Source organism: Salmo salar, chromosome 22, assembly GCF_965601325.2.
Source record: "Salmo salar chromosome 22, fSalSal1, whole genome shotgun sequence".
NCBI lineage: Eukaryota > Metazoa > Chordata > Actinopteri > Salmoniformes > Salmonidae > Salmo > Salmo salar.
This window is the reverse complement of record NC_138312.1, coordinates 60,223,620-60,242,574: the sequence shown is the minus strand read 5'-3', so window position 1 is coordinate 60,242,574 and position 18,955 is coordinate 60,223,620. Positions and strand designations below refer to the sequence as shown.

General features: G+C 46.6%; 1 protein-coding gene across 2 annotated transcripts in view; it reads right to left on the bottom strand.

Annotated features, from left to right (window-relative positions):
• The window catches only part of vgll4b (vestigial-like family member 4b), a 193,842-nt gene that overhangs the window by 30,333 nt on the left and 144,554 nt on the right, over positions 1 to 18,955 (bottom strand). For both annotated transcript variants that reach the window (XM_045705821.2, XM_014168352.3), the window contains one exon: positions 13,177 to 13,399. In XM_045705821.2, the coding sequence (XP_045561777.1) occupies positions 13,177 to 13,399 (223 nt within the window). The remainder of the gene's footprint in view (positions 1 to 13,176; positions 13,400 to 18,955) is intronic.

Genomic DNA, 18,955 nt, shown 5'->3' with positions numbered 1-18,955 from the left:
GTTGGCTGGGGGAAGCCATGAGAACATCTCCTCTCTACTGTCCAGTTGGCTGGGGAAGCCATGATAACATCTCCTCTCTACTGTCCAGTTGGCTGGGGGAAGCCATGAGAACATCTCCTCTCTACTGTCCAGTTGGCTGGGGGAAGCCATGAGAACATCTCCTCTCTACTGTCCAGTTGGCTGGGGGAAGCCATGAGAACATCTCCTCTCTACTGAGAGAACATCTCCTCTCTACTGTTCAGTTGGCTGGGGGAAGCCATGAGAACATCTCCTCTCTACTGTCCAGTTGGCTGGGGGAAGCCATGAGAATATCTCCTCTCTACTGTTCAGTTGGCTGGGGAAGCCATGAGAACATCTCCTCTCTACTGTCCAGTTGGCTGGGGAAGCCATGAGAACATCTCTCTACTGTCCAGTTGGCTGGGGGAAGCCATGAGAACATCTCCTCTCTACTGTCCAGTTGGCTGGGGGAAGCCATGAGAACATCTCTCTACTGTCCAGTTGGCTGGGGGAAGCCATGAGAACATCTCCTCTCTACTGTCCAGTTGGCTGGGGGAAGCCATGAGAACATCTCCTCTCTACTGTCCAGTTGGCTGGGGGAAGCCATGAGAACATCTCCTCTCTACTGTCCAGTTGGCTGGGGGAAGCCATGAGAACATCTCCTCTCTACTGTCCAGTTGGCTGGGGGAAGCCATGAGAACATCTCCTCTCTACTGTCCAGTTGGCTGGGGGAAGCCATGAGAACATCTCCTCTCTACTGTCCAGTTGGCTGGGGGAAGCCATGAGAACATCTCCTCTCTACTGAGAGAACATCTCCTCTCTACTGTCCAGTTGGCTGGGGGAAGCCATGAGAACATCTCCTCTCTACTGTCCAGTTGGCTGGGGGAAGCCATGAGAACATCTCCTCTCTACTGTCCAGTTGGCTGGGGGAAGCCATGATAACACACTGTTAGTGGAGACCCCAGCAGCAACAACAGTAGTTCCAGCGACAATACAGGCCTTCCTACTCCTTACTGTCAGTACAGGAGAGGAGAGAGATCTAGCCACAAACCCGAGCACACTGCTACACAGCAACTCAGCACAGCTCAACCAAGACGGCTAAAGTCATGGAGCTGAAGATGAAGTCATCAAATCAAATGTTATTTGTCACATGCTTTGTAAACAACAGGTGTAGACTAACAGTGAAATACTTACTTACGGGCCCTTCGCAACAATGCAGAGAGACAAATAGAAATCCACACAAAACATTAGAAGACAAGAACAGCTCAAGGACAGAACAATATACATGAGGTAGATATGTTCATATAGGTAGGGGTAAAGTGGCTAGGCAACAGGATAGATAATAAACAGTTACAAGTCAAGAGGTTGGTGCAAAAAGGGTCAATGAAAATATTCCAGGTAGTTATTGGTTAACTATTTAACTAACTATTTAGCAGTCTAATAGCTTGGGGGTAGAAGCTGTTCAGGATCCTGTTGGTTCCAGACTGGTGCATCGGGGGGAAGGGGCGTTGTCGTGCCCTCTTCACGACTGTGTTGGTGTGTGTGGACCATGATAGCTCCTTAGTGATGTGGACACTGAGGAACTTGAAGCTCTCCACCTGTTGATGTGGATGGGGGTGTACTCGGCCCTCCGTTTCATGTAGTCGTGGTGCTAAAGCTGTAGTCGTGGTGCTAAAGCTGTAGTCGTGGCGCTAAAGCTGTAGTCGTGGTGCTGTAGTCGTGGCGCTGTAGTCGTGGTGCTAAAGCTGTAGTCGTGGTGCTAAAGCTGTAGTCGTGGCGCTAAAGCTGTAGTCGTGGCGCTAAAGCTGTAGTCGTGGCGCTAAAGCTGTAGTCGTGGCGCTAAAGCTGTAGTCGTGGTGCTAAAGCTGTAGTCGTGGTGCTAAAGCTGTAGTCGTGGTGCTAAAGCTGTAGTCGTGGTGCTGTAGTCGTGGTGCTAAAGCTGTAGTCGTGGTGCTGTAGTCGTGGTGCTAAAGCTGTAGTCGTGGTGCTAAAGCTGTAGTTGTGGTGCTAAAGCTGTAGTCGTGGTGCTAAAGCTGTAGTCGTGGTGCTAAAGCTGTAGTTGTGGTGCTAAAGCTGTAGTTGTGGTGCTAAAGCTGTAGTCGTGGCGCTAAAGCTGTAGTCGTGGTGCTAAAGCTGTAGTCGTGGTGCTAAAGCTGTAGTCGTGGAGCTGTAGTCGTGGGGCTAAAGCTGTAGTCGTGGGGCTAAAGCTGTAGTCGTGGCGCTGTAGTCGTGGGGCTAAAGCTGTAGTTGTGGCGCTGTAGTCATGAGGCTAAAGCTGTAGCGCTGTAGTCGTGGGGCTAAAGCTGTAGTCGTGGCGCTGTAGTCGTGGGGCTAAAGCTGTAGTCGTGGCGCTGTAGTCGTGGGGCTAAAGCTGTAGTCGTGGCGCTGTAGTCGTGGGGCTAAAGCTGTAGTTGTGGCGCTGTAGTCGGGGGCTAAAGCTGTAGTTGTGGCGCTGTAGTCGGGGGCTAAAGCTGTAGTCGTGGGGCTAAAGCTGTAGTTGTGGCGCTGTAGTCGGGGCTAAAGCTGTAGTCGTGGTGCTGTAGTCGTGGGGCTAAAGCTGTAGTCGTGGCACTGTAGTCGTGGCGCTGTAGTCGTGGGGCTAAAGCTGTAGTCGTGGCGCTGTAGTCGTGGGGCTAAAGCTGTAGTCATGGAGCTCATGCAGACAGACAGGGACAGCTAACAGGAGAGTAACTGCAGCAGGGAACACGACAGAGGGAGAGAGACGGGCAGTAGCAGGCTTCCAGCCCACAGCCGTCTGACTGACAGGATAAGGGCTCTTTGTTTTGAGAAGGAGAAAATGGCCCCGCTGCCTGTCGTCTGAACTCCAGTCAACAACACAGAGCAGTTTGTTTTACAATTCAACAAGTCTACATTTTCATGGTTTTGCTGCTGATCTGACTAGGGAGGGAAATATTACCCTCGTTTCCACGTTACAGGGTTTTGTGACAAAGGTTGCTTGTTTTCATGTGTCCCTCACCCCTAAGCCCGAGGGCCCAGGTCTGCCCTGACTGACTAACACCATAATAGAAACCAGAGAGAGAACTAGGTGCAGCCCAGCCCCAGAATGAAGGGTCGGGTTGCAGCTAACACACACACACACACACACACACACACACACACACACACACACACACACACACACACACACACACACACACACACACACACACACACACACACACGGCTGCAGGGTATTGCCACGTCAACACACACGATACAACATCCCTAGATGTTGCCCTCTGTCTGTCACCATTGTTTCATTCACACCTTTACTCCACACACATACAGAGACACATACAAAGCTCTCCCTCACCCTCCATTTGGCAAATCTAACTGTTTTGCGAGCACAGACTATGGAATGTGTTCCGGGACTTATCTGATGGTATTGAGGAGTTTACCACATCAGTCACCAGTTTCATTAATAAGTGCATCGACGGTGCCATCCCCAAAGTGACAGTACATACATTTCCCAACCAGAAGCCATGGATTACAGGCAACATCCGCACTGAGCTAAAGGCTATAGCTGCCGCTTCCAAGGACGGGACACTAACCAGGACGCTAATAAAAAATTCCTGCTATGCCATCAAGCAGGCAAAGCATCAATACAGGACTAAGATCAAATCCTACCCCACCAGCTCTGACGCTCGTCGGATGTGACAGGGCTCGCAAACTATCACGGATTACATTGGGAAACGCAGCCGCGAGCTGTCCAGTGACGCAAGCCCAGCAGATGAGCTAAATGCCTTCTATGCTCGCTTCGAGGCAATCAACACTGAACCAAGCATGAGAGCACCAGCTGTTCCGGACGACTGTTATCTCGCTCTCTGTAGCTAATGTGAGTAAGACCTTTAAACATGTTAACATTAACAAGACCGCGGGGCCAGGTGGATTACCAGGACGCGTACTAAGAGCATGCACTGATCAGATGGCAAGTCTCGTCACTGACATTTTCAACATGTCCCTGACTCAGTCTGTAATACCTACATGTTTCAAGCAGACCACCATAGTCCCTGTGCCCAAGAACACTAAGGTAACTCGTCTAGCATTCACATCTGTAGCCATGAAATGCTTTGAAAGGCTGGTCATGGCTCACATCAACACCATCATCCCAGACACCCTGGACCCAATTTGCATACCTCCACAAAAGATCCAGATGATGCAATCTCTATTGTACTCCACACTACCCTTTTGTCCTACTTGGACAAAAGGAACACCTACGTGAGAATGCTGTGCATTGACTTACAGCTCACCGTTCAACACCACAGTGCCATCCAAGCTCATCACTGAGCTAAGGACCCTGGGACTGAACACCTCCCTCTGCAACTGTATCCTGGACTTCCTGACGGGCTGCCCCCAGGTGGTGAGGGTAGGTAGCAACACATCTGCCACGGAGACCCTCAACACGTGGGGCCCCTCAGGGGTGTGTGCTTAAGTCCCCTCCCGTGCTTCCTGTTCACCCACGACTGTGTGGCCACGCATCACTCAAACACCATCATTACGTTTGCCGACAAGACAAGACGGCGGTAGGCCTGAACACCGACAACGATGACACAACCTATAAGGAGGATGTCAGTGACCTGACAGTGTGGTGTCATGACAACAACCTCTCAATCAACATTAGCAAGACAAATGAGCTGATCCTGGACTACAGGGACGAGCACCAACGGGGCTGTAGTGGAGGGGGTCGATGTACAACTCCCTAAGGATCTATCATGGTCCAAACACACCAACAGTCGTGGAGAGGGCACGACAACGCCTATTCACTCTCAGGAGGCTGAAAAGACTTGGCATGGGCCCTCAGATCCTCAAACAGTTCTAAAGATGCTGTAAATGGTGCCACTGGACTGGCTGCAACACCGCCTGATATGGCAAACCACCTGGTATGGCAAACCGCCTGGTATGGCAAACCGCCTGGTATGACAAACCGCCTGGCATTTGACTGCCGTACGCGCTACAGAGGGTAGTGTTTACGGCCCAGTACATCACAGGGGCTGTACTCCATGCCACCCAGGACCTCGATACCAGAGGAAGGCTCTAAAAATTGTCAAAGACTCCAGCCACAGAAGTCATAGACTGTTCTCTCTGCCACCACACGACAAGCGGTACCGATGCACCAAGTCTGGAACCAGCAGGACCGTGAACAACTTCTAACCCTAAGCCATAAGACTGCTAAATAGTTAACCAAATAGCTACCTGGACTAACTGCATTGACCCTTTTGCACCAACTTTGACTCATCACTGCTGCTGCTACTGTTTATTCCTAGTTATACGTACATCTACCTCAATTAACTCATACCCCTGCACATTGACTCAGCACTGGTACCCCTTGTACACTGAGTGTACAAAACATTAGGAACAACTTCCTGATATTGAGTTGCATTCCCTTTTGCCCTCAGAACAGCCTCAATTTGTTAGGAAATGGACTCTACAAGGTGTTGAAAGCCGTTCCACAGGGATCCTGGCCAATGTTGACTCCAATGCTTCCCCACAGTTGTGTCAAGTTGGCTGGATGTCCTTTGGGTGGTGGACCATTCTTGGTACACATGGGAAACTGTTGAGCATGAAAAACCCAGCAGCGTTGCAGTTCTTGACTCAAACCGGTGCGTCTGGCACCTACTACCATACCCCGTTCAAAGGCACTTAAATCTTTTGTCTTGCCCCTTCACCCTCTGAATGACACACATACACAATCCATGTCTCAATTATCTCAAGGCTTAAAAATCGTTATTTAACCATGTCTCCTCCCCTTCATCTACACTGATTGAAGTGGATTTAACAAGTGACATCAATAAGGGATCATAGCTTTCACCTGTAATCACCTGGTCAGTCTGTCAAAAAAAAAAAATGGTCAGATGCACCGAATACAACAAGTGTAGACCTTGCCGTGAAATGCTTACTTACAAGCCCTTAACCAACAGTGTACAAAACAAATGGAGGGGGGGGGGGGGGTCAATGTAAATAGTCCGGTGGCCATTTGATTAATTGTTCAGCAGTCTTATGGCTTGGGGGTAGAAGCTGTTCAGGAGCCTTTTGGTCCTGGACTTTACCCTCCGTTACCGCTTGCCGTGCGGAAGCAGAGAGAACAGTCTATGACTTGGATGTCTGGAGTCTATGACAATTTTTTGGGCTTTCCTCTGACACCGCCTGGTATAGAGGTCCTGGATGGCAGGAAGCTTTGTATAGAGGTCCTGGATGGCAGGAAGCTTGGTATAGAGGTCCTGGATGGCAGGAAGCTTGGTATAGAGGTCCTGGATGGCAGGAAGCTTGGTATAGAGGTCCTGGATCGCAGGAAGCTTGGTATAGAGGTCCTGGATGGCAGGAAGCTTGGTATAGAGGTCCTGGATGGCAGGAAGCTTGGTATAGAGGTCCTGGATGGCAGGAAGCTTGGTATAGAGGTCCTGGATGGCAGGAAGCTTGGTATAGAGGTCCTGGATGGCAGGAAGCTTGGTATAAAGGTCCTGGATGGCAGGAAGCTTGGTATAGAGGTCCTGGATGGCAGGAAGCTTGGCCCCCAGTGATGTGCTGGGCCATACGCACTACCCTCTGTCATGGAAAGAGCAGATGTTCCTAATGTTTTGAGAACTCAGTGCCAAGTTATCGTCACTCATTGTGTATCTATAATTACACGTTTTACTGTTGTATTATTTCTCTATTTTCTTCCTCTCTGCATTTAGTTAGTCCTGTTGTGACGAATAAAACACATTTAGTTAGTCCTGTTGTGACGAATAAAACACATTTTGAATTGAGAGAACGAGAAACAGAAGTTGGTGCACACACATAAACACACACACACGCGCATACACACGCACAGGCGCGCACACACACCCACACACACACACACACACACACACACACACACACAGGGCTCCATGGTAATGCCACATCAATCAAATATACCTAAATCAGTAACACACTACTTGTTCAGGTACAGCAGCAGAGTGGAGGTGAAGTCATTACCCAGAATTAACCTGGGTATCTGAAGAACTACAGACTTCGTGCTGGAAAACTGCACCTACTTTTATTGTAGGGCAAGTTAGTTTAGGACTGTAAAACTATGCCATATGACATAACATCCCTAGACGTTGCCCTCTGTCTGTCACCAATGAGGCGTTAAACTACTAATCTGGAAGCTGTAATAAATCAGATAAGAGAGAATACTGTGTATACGTGATAGCAAGGCTATCTCCTGTTGAGACAAACCACTCACAAGGTTAAAAAAGGACAATTGTCATGTGCCAAAAAAACATTAGGTATTTTTTAAAATCTAACCTTTATTTAACTAGGCAAGTCAGTTAAGAACAAATTATTATTTACCATGACAGCCTACATTGGCCAAACTCTAACCAGGACGACGCTGGGCCAATTGTGCGCCGCCCTATGGGACTCCCGATCACGGCCGGTTGTGATACAGCCCGGGATCGAACCGGGGTCTGTGCTGACCCTGGCGTCACCATTGCGCCACTCGGGAGCCTGAATCACAGAATCTCTACAAAACTGCACCACATTTATTTCAGAAGAAGTTACGTTAGTTTAACCAACCGTGATATGATCCTGTCTGTCTGTCTGTCTGTCTGTCTGTCTGACCGCGCCCCAGCCTACCTGTCTGACCGCCCCCCCAGCCTACCTGTCTGTCTGTCTGACCTCCCCCCAGCCTACCTGTCTGTCTGTCTGACCGCCCCCCAGCCTACCTGTCTGTCTGTCTGACCGCCCCCCAGCCTACCTGTCTGTCTGTCTGACCGCCCCCCAGCCTACCTGTCTGTCTGTCTGCCCCCCAGTCTGTCTGTCTGTCTGTCTGTCTGTCTGTCTGTCTGTCTGTCTGTCTGTCTGTCTGTCTGTCTGTCTGCCTGCCCCCTAGCCTACCTGTCTGTCTGTCTGTCTGTCTGTCTGTCTGACTGCCCCCCAGCCTACCTGTCTGTCTGTCTGCCCCCCAGACTACCTGTCTGTCTGTCTGACTGACTGCCCCCAGCCTACCTGTCTGTCTGTCTGCCCCCCAGCCTACCTGTCTGTCTGACTGACTGCCCCCCAGCCTACCTGTCTGTCTGTCTGACCGCCCCCCCCAGCCTACCTGTCTGTCTGTCTGCCCCCCAGCCTACCTGTCTGTCTGACCGCCCCCCAGCCTACCTGTCTGTCTGTCTGCCCCCGAGCCTACCTGTCTGTGGTGACGGAGTGCTGTCATTGTTTGGTCTGTCTTATGGAGGGCTCCTAACACATTCCCAGGTCGTAGGCGGTATACCATATAGCGGGTTATTTAGTTTTTCAATACATTTTCATATCGGCTGATACTTTATTATTTAAAATGATAAAAACCGTAGAAAAGTTGAGCCAGTCACGTGTTTGTTTGTAAAGCGAGCTGGCGAATCAATATCATTCTATATCTATTGGTCGAGTCTCTGTTCTTGTAATTAGTTTGTTTTCACTCATTAGCATTTAATTAAGAGGGTCTATGTGATTTGGCTATTAGTTTGTTTTCAGTCATTAGCATTTAATTAAGAGGGTCTATGCGATTTGGCTATTAGTTTGTTTTCACTCATTAGCATTTAATTAAGAGGGTCTATGCGATTTGGCTATTAGTTTGTTTTCACTCATTAGCATTTAATTAAGAGGGTCTATGCGATTTGGCTATTAGTTTGTTTTCACTCATTAGCATTTAATTAAGAGGGTCTATGCGATTTGGCTATTAGTTTGTTTTCACTCATTAGCATTTAATTAAGAGGGTCTATGCGATTTGGCTATTAGTTTGTTTTCAGTCATCAGCATTTAATTAAGAGGGTCTATGCAATTTGGCTATTAGTTTGTTTTCACTCATTAGCATTTAATAAAGAGGGTCTATGCGATTTGGCTATTAGTTTGTTTTCACTCATTAGCATTTAATTAAGAGGGTCTATGCGATTTGGCTATTAGTTTGTTTTCACTCATTAGCATTTAATTAAGAGGGTCTATGCGATTTGGCTATTAGTTTGTTTTCACTCATTAGCATTTAATTAAGAGGGTCTATGCGATTTGGCTATTAGTTTGTTTTCACTCATTAGCATTTAATTAAGAGGGTCTATGCGATTTGGCTATTAGTTTGTTTTCACTCATTAGCATTTAATTAAGAGGGTCTATGCGATTTGGCTATTAGTTTGTTTTCACTCATTTGCATTTAATTAAGAGGGTCTATGCGATTTGGCTATTAGTTTGTTTTCACTCATTAGCATTTAATTAAGAGGGTCTACGCGATTTGGCTATTAGTTTGCTTTCACTCATTAGCATTTAATTAAGAGGGTCTACGCGATTTGGCTATTAGTTTGTTTTCACTCATTAGCATTTAATTAAGAGGGTCTATGCGATTTGGCTATTAGTTTGTTTTCACTCATTAGCATTTAATTAAGAGGGTCTATGCGATTTGGCTATTAGTTTGTGCAATTTTTTTGTTGTTGCATTCTGTTAGAGGCTCAATGGGCTTTTGTTATGTTTTTAGCAGCCCCTTGTGTGCTTTGCCGGTATTACCGTAAATCCCAGTATGAGAAAATCTGGATACCGCCCAAGATTACCAGGCTGTTAACAAGCACTAGGCGCTGATCCTGGACTAAAGGAAACGGAAGGAAGAGCATGGCCCCATTGCACATCAACAGGGTACGAGCATGGCCCCGTTCACATCAACAGGGTACGAGCATGGCCCCGTTCACATCAACAGGGTACGAGCATGGCCCCGTTCACATCAACAGGGTAAGAGCATGGCCCCCCATTCACATCAACAGGGTATGAGCATGGCCCCATTCACATCAACAGGGTACGAGCATGGCCCCGTTCACATCAACAGGGTAAGAGCATGGCCCCATTCACATCAACGGGGTATGAGCATGGCCCCGTTCACATCAACGGGGTACGAGCATGGCCCCGTTCACATCAACGGGGTACGAGCATGGCCCCATTCACATCAACAGGGTACGAGCATGGCCCCATTCACATCAACGGGGTATGAGCATGGCCCCATTCACATCAACAGGGTACGAGCATGGCCCCGTTCACATCAACGGGGTATGAGCATGGCCCCGTTCACATCAACGGGGTACGAGCATGGCCCCGTTCACATCAACAGGGTACGAGCATGGCCCCGTTCACATCAACAGGGTACGAGCATGGCCCCATTCACATCAACAGGGTTCTGCTCTGCCTAACACCATGGTACGTAATTTGTAAAAAAAAATGTAATTCCTTTGTTATTTCAAGATCACGACTTCTCACTACGTAACAAACGTTTTGTCGTTATCACGAGATCATCCAAAAGTAGCCACCTCATCGAGGAGCCCTGTGATCCCAATGCGCTCGTAGGGCATTTTATCCAGCACCATCCTGATTTAATCAGCCTACGAGGCTGCTGTTGAATCTGATCAGCCTGCCAGGAATCGAGCTTCGCCCTGGATCAGATATGCATCTGCATATTAAAAGCACTTTGACTGCTAATCTGTCTTCAAGGAGCTTTACCTATGAAACCGCTTACAAGGCACAATCCTGATTTATCAGCCTCTGAGGCTTCTACTGAATCTGATCAGCCTGCCAGCAATGGAGCTCACCCACTCTGTACATGTGAATACTATCTAGTAGTCCCGTGTGGCTCAGTTGGTAGAGCATGGTGTTTGCAACGCCAGGGTTGTGGGTTCGATTCCCACGGGGGACCAGTATGGGGGGGAAGAAAAAAAATGTATGAAATGTATGCATTCACTACTGTAAGTTGCTCTGGATAAGAGCGTCTGCTAAATGACTAAAATGTAAATGTAAAACATGGAGTGTCCCTTACAATTATATGCCTATCAGTTATGCATGCTAACAACCAGCATAGATAGAGAGCTAATATGACTACCTAACTAAAATGAGTTCGCTCACTCATAAGACTAGCTGTGTTGTTGCCTGCATGCGATTGGCTGTGGTCTTGGGGGTGTCACACCTCCTGGGAGACACGGCTGCCTGTCAGGCATTGTTCAGGGCTTAAATGCCCCACGAGGGCTTACATGCCCCCAGGAGCTCTTAGCTCAAGGTAAGGGACATTTAGCTTACATGCCCCCAGGAGCTCTTAGCTCAAGGTAAGGGACATTTAGCTTACATGCCCCCAGGAGCTCTTAGCTCAAGGTAAGGGACATTTAGCTTACATGCCCCCAGGAGCTCTTAGCTCAAGGTAAGGGACATTTAGCTTACATGCCCCCAGGAGCTCTTAGCTCAAGGTAAGGGACATTTAGCTTACATGCCCCCAGGAGCTCTTAGCTCAAGGTAAGGGACATTTAGCTTGCTAACGTTCTAACTTAAAAAACTGATAATGAGCTCCCAACACAAATGAATTAATAAATGTTAGCATGAAATGTACCATCCCTTAGTGTAGTAGTTAATAAAAACATATATGTGCTGATCCACAGTGAGGTCTGCTGCCTCAGCCTTACTGTCCATCTATCATCAATACATCCACTCCTATTTAGAGAGTTTCTCCTGATCTCCACCAAGGCAGAGAGATGGGAGGGGAGGAGAAGAGGACAAGCAGGGGAGCGAGGGGAGGGGAGGAGAAGAGGACAAGCAGGGGAGCGAGGGGAGGGGAGGAGAAGAGGACAAGCAGGGGAGCGAGGGGAGGGGAGGAGAAGAGGACAAGCAGGGGAGAGAGGGGAGGGGAGGAGAAGAGGACAAGCAGGGGAGAGAGGGGAGGGGAGGAGAAGAGGACAAGCAGGGGAGCGAGGGGAGGGGAGGAGAAGAGGACAAGCAGGGGAGAGAGGGGAGGGGAGGAGAAGAGGACAAGCAGGGGAGAGAGGGGAGGGGAGGAGAAGAGGACAAGCAGGGGAGCGAGGGGAGGAGAATGGAAGCAGGAAGGCAGGAATGTGTTATGTGGGCAGCAGCCTCAACCACCAGGGCTGCATCCTCACATGGTCCTCTATATAACCTATATATATTATTCTATATAGTGCACTAGGTTTTGACCTAGTTGTGCCATTTGAGAAGCAGCCTGGAAACAGAGGGCATGGTCAGCCCCCGCCAGCTCCACAGCCATGTGCTCCAATCACAGACATGGTACGACATGGTACGTGAGGAATGGATAGAGCCATGCCAACCTGCCAGCAGCGCAATCTCTCTCATCCAGGATTACTAGTGCAGTATCAGGGTTTCTCTCTCTCATCCAGGATTACTAGTGCAGTATCAGGGTTTCTCTCTCTCATCCAGGATTACTAGTGCAGTATCAGGGTTTCTCTCTCTCATCCAGGATTACTAGTGCAGTATCAGGGTTTCTCTCTCTCTCATCCAGGATTACTAGTGCAGTATCAGGGTTTCTCTCTCTCTCTCTCTCTCATCCTGGATTACTAGTGCAGTATCAGGGTTTCTCTCTCTCTCATCCTGGATTACTAGTGCAGTATCAGGGTTTCTCTCTCTCTCATCCAGGATTACTAGTGCAGTATCAGGGTTTCTCTCTCTCTCATCCAGGATTACTAGTGCAGTATCAGGGTTTCTCTCTCTCTCATCCAGGATTACTAGTGCAGTATCAGGGTTTCTCTCTCTCTCTCTCATCCAGGATTACTAGTGCAGTATCAGGGTTTCTCTCTCTCTCTCTCTCTCTCTCATCCAGGATTACTAGTGCAGTATCAGGGTTTCTCTCTCTCTCTCTCTCTCTCTCATCCAGGATTACTAGTGCAGTATCAGGGTTTCTCTCTCTCTCTCTCATCCAGGATTACTAGTGCAGTATCAGGGTTTCTCTCTCTCTCTCTCTCTCTCTCATCCAGGATTACTAGTGCAGTATCAGGGTTTCTCTCTCTCTCATCCAGGATTACTAGTGCAGTATCAGGGTTTCTCTCTCTCTCTCTCATCCAGGATTACTAGTGCAGTATCAGGGTTTCTCTCTCTCTCTCTCTCTCTCTCATCCAGGATTACTAGTGCAGTATCAGGGTCTCTCTCCTCTCTCTCTCTCTCTCTCTCTCATATATATATATATATCCAGGATTACTAATGCTTACAACTAACTACTGTTTATGGCTGGCGGCACAGCCCTCACGTGGGCCCTCTGACAACAGTGGACATCTGCTCAACTCTTCCGTATGAAGTTGAATACCCTTTGGAAACGTTGACATTCCTGCACCGCAAGGCAACATACCAATAAGATGTTAGAAATGCACGTGGAGAAAACTGACGTCATCTGCAGAAATCTGTCACTTTGGTGTGTTTACTTACAGCTTTGCAGCAAACAGCCGGCTCATCTTGCCAACATGTTGGTTGTCACAGTCTTGGTCATCATTGTCCTGTTGGTCCTGTCCTGTGCTGTGGCTGAGACTGTGCTTCCTCTTGCCGGGGCTGATGGGAGGAGGACCTGTCCGGTGACTATGGTTGGTGCCGCCAGATGATGACAGGGACATGGACTGGTGCATCCTGGGGTCACCTCGCAGCGCTGCCTCGCCTGGATGGGGAGAGAGAGAGAAGACAACATTAAAACATAGCTGCCTGAGGAAAGCCTAAAGACTGATCTTATCCAGAGACGTGTCCAGGTAGGTAATACATCAATCACAGCAAGGAAAAACCCTCTACAACAACACTACAGCCGCTCAGAAAAACAAACACGCTCCCGGGATTTAAACTGTGCAAACTCTTTCAATTCAACCTAATTTCACTTGGGATTCCAGGAATATGGTTGAACCAAGTGACTGATGCGGACGGACAGTAAAACATGACTCTTTAACTTTGTTCTGGTCCACTTGGCTGTTAAACACACATGAGAATCATTTGGCTAGATTACAGTACCGTGGAATAATTCGTCTAGATTACAGCACCGTGGAATAATTCAGCTAGATTACAGCACCGTGGAATAATTCGTCTAGATTACAGCACCGTGGAATAATTCAGCTAGATTACGGCACCGTGGAATAATTCGTCTAGATTACAGCACCGTGGAATAATTAGTCTAGACTACAGCACCGTGGAATAATTCAGCTAGATTACAGCACCGTGGAATAATTCAGCTAGATTACGGCACCGTGGAATAATTAGTCTAGATTACGGCACCGTGGAATAATTCAGCTAGATTACAGCACCGTGGAATAATTAGTCTAGATTACAGCACCGTGGAATAATTCAGCTAGATTACGGCACCGTGGAATAATTAGTCTAGATTACAGCACCGTGGAATAATTCGTCTAGATTACAGCACCGTGGAATAATTCGTCTAGATTACAGCACCGTGGAATAATTCAGCTAGATTACGGCACCGTGGAATAATTCGTCTAGATTACAGCACCGTGGAATAATTCGTCTAGATTACAGCACCGTGGAATAATTCGTCTAGATTACAGCACCGTGGAATAATTCAGCTAGATTACGGCACCGTGGAATAATTCAGCTAGATTACAGCACCGTGGAATAATTCGTCTAGATTACAGCACCGTGGAATAATTCAGCTAGATTACAGCACCGTGGAATAATTCAGCTAGATTACGGCACCGTGGAATAATTAGTCTAGATTACAGCACCGTGGAATAATTCAGCTAGATTACAGCACCGTGGAATAATTAGTCTAGATTACAGCCCCGTGGAATAATTTGTCTAGATTACGGCACCGTGGAATAATTAGTCTAGATTACAGCACCGTGGAATAATTCGTCTAGATTACAGCACCGTGGAATAATTCGTCTAGATTACAGCACCGTGGAATAATTCAGCTAGATTACGGCACTGTGGAATAATTAGTCTAGATTACGGCACCGTGGAATAATTCGTCTAGATTACAGCACCGTGGAATAATTCGTCTAGATTACAGCACCGTGGAATAATTCAGCTAGATTACGGCACCGTGGAATAATTCAGCTAGATTACGGCACCGTGGAATAATTCAGCTAGATTACGGCACCGTGGAATAATTTGTCTAGATTACGGCACCGTGGAATAATTCAGCTAGATTACGGCACCATGGAATAATTCAGCTAGATTACGACACCGTGGAATAATTCGTCTAGATTACGGCACCGTGGAATAATTCAGCTAGATTACGGCACCGTGGAATAATTCAGCTAGATTACAGCACCGTGGAATAATTCGTCTAGATTACGGCACCGTGGAATAATTCATCTAGATTACGGCACCGTGGAATAATTCGTCTAGATTACGGCACCGTGGAATAATTCGTCTAGATTACGGCACCGTGGAATAATTCGTCTAGATTACAGCACCGTGGAATAATTCAGCTAGATTACAGCACCATGGAATAATTGTCTAGATTACGGCACCGTGGAATAATTTGTCTAGATTACGGCACCGTGGAATAATTCGTCTAGATTACGGCACCGTGGAATAATTCAGCTAGATTACAGCAGCGTGGAATAATTCAGCCAGATTACAGCACCATGGAGCAGCTGGGAATGGTACTTCACTACTGTGGTTAAAAAGTTTACACCACACATATAATGTTTTATCTTTTTATTTAGCGTCAAAACATCCGGTAAACATTGTAAAACTCAACACTTTGCTGAATGTTGAATGTCCTAGCATGGTAGGTCTGCAGGAAAACTGGTTTGAAATGTTTGAATAACGAAAAAACATGTTAAAATACCTTCTTGGTCCCAGAAAATAGCAAAGCATAGCAGAGTTCAGTGTGTTTGTGTGGGAGTGGGGAGACGACGACAGGAAAAGTACTACTGGCAATATGTACGCACGGGGACTTTCCACTAGTTTATCCCACTGTTACACTCACTCAAGTCTGAGAGGCATTTTACTGAGCGGAGTTTACGTGCCATGTGAAACATTTCAAAAGCAGATCACTACAACGTACACACACACACACATCTTCTGTCCATTTAACAACGCACGGCATTGTTCACCTAACCAATTCACAGTAGTCACATTGTCAAACTAGGCCTAAGGGGGTCATACAACTCAATGCAACGTATTGTTCACAGAAATAAAATAAAAACTAAAATACTAGGTAAAACAATCCAGTCCATTCTTATTAGGAAACAATTGAAACAACGAGTATTGAAATGGAATGAACTAAGAGCATTTAGAATGTCTAGAATGTGCAGAGGGAGCCTTCGAAACAAGCGGCCCTTTTTTCCCTGACTGGCGTGTTTCTGCTCGTCTGAGAGCGCTCCATGGCAACGGAGGTGACATCATTGTTTTTGGCAGGAGAGAGAGAGAGTGAGAGAGAGAGAGACAGAGAGAGAGAGACAGAGAGAGAGAGAGAGAGAGAGAGAGGGAGAGAAAGAGGGAGAGACAGAGAGAGACAGAGAGAGAGAGAAAGAGGGAGAGACAGACAGAGAGAGAGAGAGAGAGAGAGAGAGAGAGAGAGAAAGAGGGAGAGACAGAGAGAGAGAAAGAGGGAGAGACAGAGAGAGAGACAGAGGGAGAGAAAGAGGGAGAGACAGAGAGAGAGACAGAGAGAGAGACAGAGAGAGAGACAGAGAGAGAGACAGAGAGAGAGCGAGAGAGAGAGAGACAGAGAGAGAGACAGCGAGAGAGACAGCGAAAAAGAGAAAGATTGAGAAAGAGCGCGAGAGAAGAGGTAATTAAGAGAATAGTTTAGTGGGACGGCCTGACTTTAACCAGCCACTAACAGCACAGCCTACAAGCTACAGCCTTCCTATCCAGCCAGCCAAACACTCATAAAGAAACACAGCCACTCACAACACAACAGCAGCACCCACCCGTAGCACGCGCTCCAGCAGGTATATCTCACTGGTAACCCCCAAAGCCAATTCCTCCTTTGGCCGCCTCTCCTTCCAGTTCTCTGCTGCCAATGACTGGAACGAACTGCAAAAATCACTGAAGCTGGAGACTCATATCTCCCTCACTAGCTTTAAGCACCAGCTGTCAGAGCAGCTCACAGATCTCTGCACCTGTACATAGCCCATCTGTAAATAGCCTATCCAACTACCTCATCCCCATACTGTATTTATTATTTATTTATTTATTTTGCTCCTTTGCACCCCAGTATTTCTACTTGCAAATCCATCTTCTGCACATCGATCACTCCAGTGTTTAATTGCTAAATTGTAATTATTTCGCCACTATGGCCTATTTATTGCCTTACCTCCCTTATCTTACCTCATTTGCACACACTGTATATAGACTTTTTCTAATGTATTATTGACTGTATGTTTTGTTTATTCCATGTGTAACTCTGTGTTGTTGTTTGTGTCGAACTGCTTTGCTTTATCTTGGCCAGGTCACAGTTGCAAATGAGAACTTGTTCTCAACTTGCCTACCTGGTTAAATAAAGGTGAAATAAAATAAATAATAATGAATAATGAAATGCTTACTTACAAGCCCTTAACACTTTTTTTCTTAAAACGGCATTGTTGGTTAAGAAAGTCTATACTAAATAAACTGAAGAAAACAATAAATAAAAATAACAATTATAGAGCAACAATAAAATAACAGAAATGAGGCTATATACAGAGTACATGTGCACAGGTTAGTTGATGTAATATATACAGTACCAGTCAAAGGTTTGGACACCTACTCATTCCAGGGTTTTTCTTTATTTTTACTATTTTCTACATTGTAAAATAATAGTGAAGACATCAAAACTATGAAATAAAAAACATGTAGTAACCAAAAGTGTTAAACAAATCAAAATACATTTGATATATTTATTTCAGATACTTCAAATAGCCACCCTTCGCCTTGATGACAGCTTTGCACACTCTTGGCATTCTCTCAACCAGCTGCATGAAGTAGTCACCTGGAATGGATTTCAATTTACAGGTGTGCATTTTTAAAAGTTAATTTGTGGAATTTCTTTCCTTCTTAATGCGTTTGAGCCAATCAGTTGTGTTGTGACGAGGTAGGGGTGGTATACAGAAGATAGCCCTATTTGGTAAAAGACGAAGTCCATATTATGGCAAGAACAGCTCAAATAAGCAAAGAGAAACAACAGTCCATCATTACTTTAAGACATGAAGGTCAGTCAATACGGAACATTTCAAGAACTTTGAAAGTTTTCAAGTGCAGTCGCAAAACCATCAAGCGCTATGATGAAACTGGCACTCATGAGGACCGCCACAGGAAAGGAAGACCCAGAGTTACCTCTGCTGCAGAGGATAAGTTCATTAGAGTTACCAGCATCAGAAATTGCAGCCCAAATAAATGCTTCACAGAGTTCAAGTAACAAACACATCTCAACATCAACTATTCAAAGGAGACTGAGTGAATCAGACCTTATTTAACTAGGCAAGTCAGTTAAGAACAAATTATTATTTACAATGGCCTCCACAATCACTCGACTTGAGATTGTTTGGGATGAGTTGGACAGCAGAGTGAAAGTAAAGCAGCTATGTTCTCAGCATAAGTGGGATAACTCCGCATAACTCCTTCAAGACTGTTGGAACAGCATTCCAGGTGAAGCTGGTTGAGAGAATGCCAAGAGTGCGCAACGCTGTCATCAAGGCAAAGGGTGGCTATTTGAAGAATCTCAAATATAAAATACATTTTGATTTATTTGAGGCCCTTTCCTCTTTGAGCATGACACAACAAAGCGAAGCCCAACATCAGCTCAGTCAACCTTTATTGTACAGTAGTATGGTAACCTGTCCTCTGAACAGAGCAGAGCGCTATGAAACAAAGATCTGTGTCAGGGGAAACACTGCTTGTTTGATCTACTCAAAGAATCTTAAGGTCTACATGATGAGAGGGAGAGAGAGCACTTCAAACACGACGGGAAGGCTGGAGTTAAAGAGGCTCAGAGAGGGGAGAACCTCAAACCCCAACCCTCTCTTAGCAGAAACTAAGCATTGACCCCATGTCTCTGTCTCTGCTAAAATATATTTCTGGCCTAGATTCTCTGTAAACTGAGTCCCTGGCATGGGATGCCTTTTATAAATACTTAAAACGCATGAAAATCAGTTACATAAAACAAGAGTCAAAACAAACACGAAACAATGCCCTCTTGTTCCCCTGTGCTAGCCGACGCTAACCAAGCCGTCCGTCTCCAGCTGGCGCTAACCAAGCCGTCCGTCTCCAGCCGATG